Genomic DNA, 3,593 nt, shown 5'->3' on the forward strand with positions numbered 1-3,593 from the left:
GCCTGGCTTCCGGGGGCCACTGGGATTTGGCCCACCGCACCCCCAGAGATGAGCAGCAGCTTCCTCGGTGTCCCCTTCCCTGGGAAACAATGGTGCCGGAGTGCTTGAGTGCAGCGCGTTAGGAGGCAGAGCCGTGCGGTGGGCAGGGCCACCCTGGACTCAGACGCCACGTTCAAACTGCCGGCTCCACTTCACAGGCGCGTGGTGTGCCCGGGTTACTTAGTGCCTCCATGCTCTGATTGCCTCGTCTCCAGACTGGGAGTCACACGGCTGCAGGCACAGGGCCCTGGGGGGACATAAGCAGGGCTGTGCGGGCACATAGCTCAGCACGGAGTCCAGCACAGGGTGCTTACCCAGAACCTGAGTGCTCGTTGTTTCCAGTGCCACCACTGTCCTCCCTGCTCAGTGTTAGAGCCTAACTCCCAAGGTTCGTACACCCTACGGGGCCTGGACTGCAGGTGGAGCTGGGAGCTGGGTTCGGCACTGCCTCCCACCCCCTGTGCCAGGTCCCAAGGACCCTCCAGGCCTCCCCCCGAGGGCTGTTTCAGCCAAGAAGCGGCAGTGACCTGCCAGGTTTACGGCCCTCGTGGCAGCTCCTGCTATGGAGAGGGATTCCCAGGGGCCCTCGGCTCATGGGGTCAGGAAGGGGCTTCCGGTCATTCCCCACTGCCTTCCGCTCATTTCGTTAAGACCTTGGGCTCCAGGAAGGTGTCTGTAGTGTCTCCAGCCGTGGGATCCTGCCCACCCAAGGAGAGCTTACAGAGCGTGCCAGGAGGAGCCCAGGAGGAGGCTAGTGCGATGGGGCAAAGCAGGACCGGAAGATCAGACAGGGAGAGGGACGTCAGGAAATTGTTAGAGAAGACGAAATGCATGGGCAGCCCTGGATGGCCACTGCCGAGCTGTGCTGTCCACACTGGGCGCCTCTGCCCCTTGTGACCACTGCGCACGCCGTGGCCAGTCTGAGCCAAGGACGCTGAGGGCGGGAGACACGTGGGTTAAAAGACTCAGGACACTGCGAAGAGTGTGACGCAGTCTGTTACTAACCTCTGTGTTGACTTTTATATTGATCACGTGTTGAAATGACACTTGGGGCATATTGCATGAGTGGATGCTCAGCCACTCAGTTGCATCCGACTCTTTGCAACCCCATAGACTGTAGCCCTCCAGGCTCCTCTGTCCGTGGGATTTCCCAGGTAGGAATACTGGAATGGGTTGTCGTTTTCTCCTCCGGAGGACCTTCCCGACCCAGGGATTGAACCTGGTCTGCTGCACCCCTGCATTGGCAGGCAGATTCTTTACCACTGTACCACCTGGGAAGCCCTTGGGTATGTTGGGTTACTTAAAATATATTGTTAAATGTAATTTCCCGTTTCTTTATACTTTTTAATATAAAACCAAAAACCATAAAATTCCATACGTGACTTGCATTATATTTCTAATAGACAGTGAGAAAGAGAGAGAGGTGAAGAGCAGCGGGTTCCTGGGTGGCTGAGACTGTCTGGGAGCCCGCCTTTGCCACCCTGGACTTGTCTGTGCGTGAATTTCCCCACCTGTCCAGGCTGCTGAAGAACCCAGATGCTTGGCTGTCCTCGGAAGACCCCAGCACTTGCGGCCACATGGCTCTTGGGGAGCCTCAGCAGCAGCCCCTCCCCAAAGCTTGGTCTGCTGGGCGGCATCCCTCACACACCCAGCCCCCCGGCCACCAGAGGCTAGAAGTGCCCGCTTGTGCCCCCAAAATGAGCTCCATGGGGAATCATCAAACCATGTTAAATAGCACTTCCATTTAGCACTTAACAGAGCTCAGAACCCTGCCCTTTAGGAGTTCACATCAAACGAGCTTCAGAGAGGCTGCAGGCAAATTGGGAAAGCGCAGGCATTGAGTTCCTGACGCAAATGAATAATTGAGCAATCTGGAAATACCACGGAAGACCGTTTTGTACAGACAGGCGATGGTGCCCTGCGTCAGAGGGGAAGGGAGCCCCTCCCGACACCCTAAGGCCCCCTGTCCTCGCCAGCCCCATCCCGGAGAGCCCCGGCCTGTGTCTGGGGGCCCCACTTGGGTCTGTTCTGGCGGCACCCAGCCTTCCTGGGGCTGCTTGGTGAGACTTTTCCTGGAGACCAGCAAGGCTTCGGGCCAGGGGAGCAGGGAGCCTGTACCCCGTCCTAGAGCACAGGCATTCTGAGCAAGTTCCAGGCTACAGGCTGAGCCTGTCACCCCTTCCTGCCTCAAATGAGAACATTAACAACTTCAGAGGCAGCTCTGAAGGCCCCTCGCCCAGGCCAGCCACTGTGCCGAGGGCCCTGTGTGTGACCAGGTGAAGCGCCACGGGTCCTCGTTGGAGAAGTGGGCTTCAGGTGCCTGGGGCAGGGCCTGTGTTACTTAGGGGTGTCCCTGGGGCCTTTCCCTGGACTCTTTGGACAGGGAGGTTTTGTTTCATCGACAGGCTCTGGACGTAATGCGCTGAGGGCACTGAACTGCCTTTCAGCCGTGAGGTCCACTGGTCCTGAGCTTCTTGACATCAGAGGTGTCCGCCCTTCTGCACCTTCTCTGGCGCAACCCGCTGGTAGAAGGGGGGCCGCGGGTGGCTGCCCAGCGGACTGGCCCTCCTGCCGCAGCGAGGGTGTCTGCGCTCCCGCCTGGCAGAGCAGCACCCGGGCGCCCCATGTTGGGGGTGCAGGGCCGGGGCGCGGCTGGGGAGTGGGCCTCAGCCCCGCTCCCTCCTGGTCTCGCCCGCAGCGCGGAGAGGGCCCCGGTCACCCTCCACCTGGACGGGATCGTGCAGGTGCTGAACTGCCACCTCAGCGACACGGCCATCGGCATGATGACCAGGATCGCCGTCCTCAAGTGGCTCTACCACCTGTACATCAAGACCCCCCGCAAGGTGAGCCCTCGGGCTGGGGCAGCGCTCCGGGGTGGTCTGCAGGGCCTGCCCACGCCTGGCAGGGTCCTGGTCGTTCCCGTCCTGGGGAAGCCCTGAGCGGCAGGAGCGTGGCACAGTCCTGGGTGGGAGGCCCCTGCCGTGGGCCCGGGTGGCGCGGGCACTCACACAGCCCCTCTCCACAGATGTCTCGGCACACGGACAGCCTGTTCCCTGTGCTCCTGCAGACGCTGTCGGACGAGTCTGACGAGGTAGGTCCCCATCCTCCTCCGGGCCCTGGCCGCCAGCCTCCCCTGCTGAGGGCACGGTGTAGCTCGGAGGGGCTTATTTTGCTGTTGTTCTCTTAAGCCAGCACCCCTAAAGTGGCCCCGTTGCTCCTGTGTGGTGAGGAGCGGCCGTCAGGGAGAAAGCTGTGTCTCCTGTCCTCTCAGAGTAAAGGCTCTTGCTCTGCAGGCCCTTCTGATGAGCGCCGGGTTTCGGTGGCGAGGAAGCCGGTCCGGCAGGGAGCCCCTGGTCCCCGGGAGGCCGTGGGGAGGGGCGACAGGAAACCCTGCGTCTCGGTTTCCTTTCTCCATCCAGTGGGGTAGTGACAGCGCGGAGGGGTGTGAGAAATGTCTCCAAACACGCCAAGCGCTGTGCCGGGCAGCAGCCGAGCCCTCGGAGCATCACTTGTGATTCCTTTCAGCTGGACTCCTTCCTGGCCTCCAGTTTGAA

At 61.0% G+C, this 3,593-nt stretch overlaps 1 protein-coding gene across 1 annotated transcript in view; it reads left to right on the forward strand.

The window, feature by feature from the left end:
• The window catches only part of VAC14 (Vac14 homolog (S. cerevisiae)), a 77,812-nt gene that overhangs the window by 19,521 nt on the left and 54,698 nt on the right, over positions 1-3,593 (forward strand). The window contains exons 11-12 of the mRNA XM_010850848.1: positions 2,738-2,882; positions 3,065-3,130. Of these exons, the coding sequence (XP_010849150.1) occupies positions 2,738-2,882; positions 3,065-3,130 (211 nt within the window). The remainder of the gene's footprint in view (positions 1-2,737; positions 2,883-3,064; positions 3,131-3,593) is intronic.

Source organism: Bison bison, unplaced genomic scaffold (assembly GCF_000754665.1).
Source record: "Bison bison bison isolate TAMUID 2011002044 unplaced genomic scaffold, Bison_UMD1.0 scf7180017864295, whole genome shotgun sequence".
Lineage (NCBI taxonomy): Eukaryota > Metazoa > Chordata > Mammalia > Artiodactyla > Bovidae > Bison > Bison bison.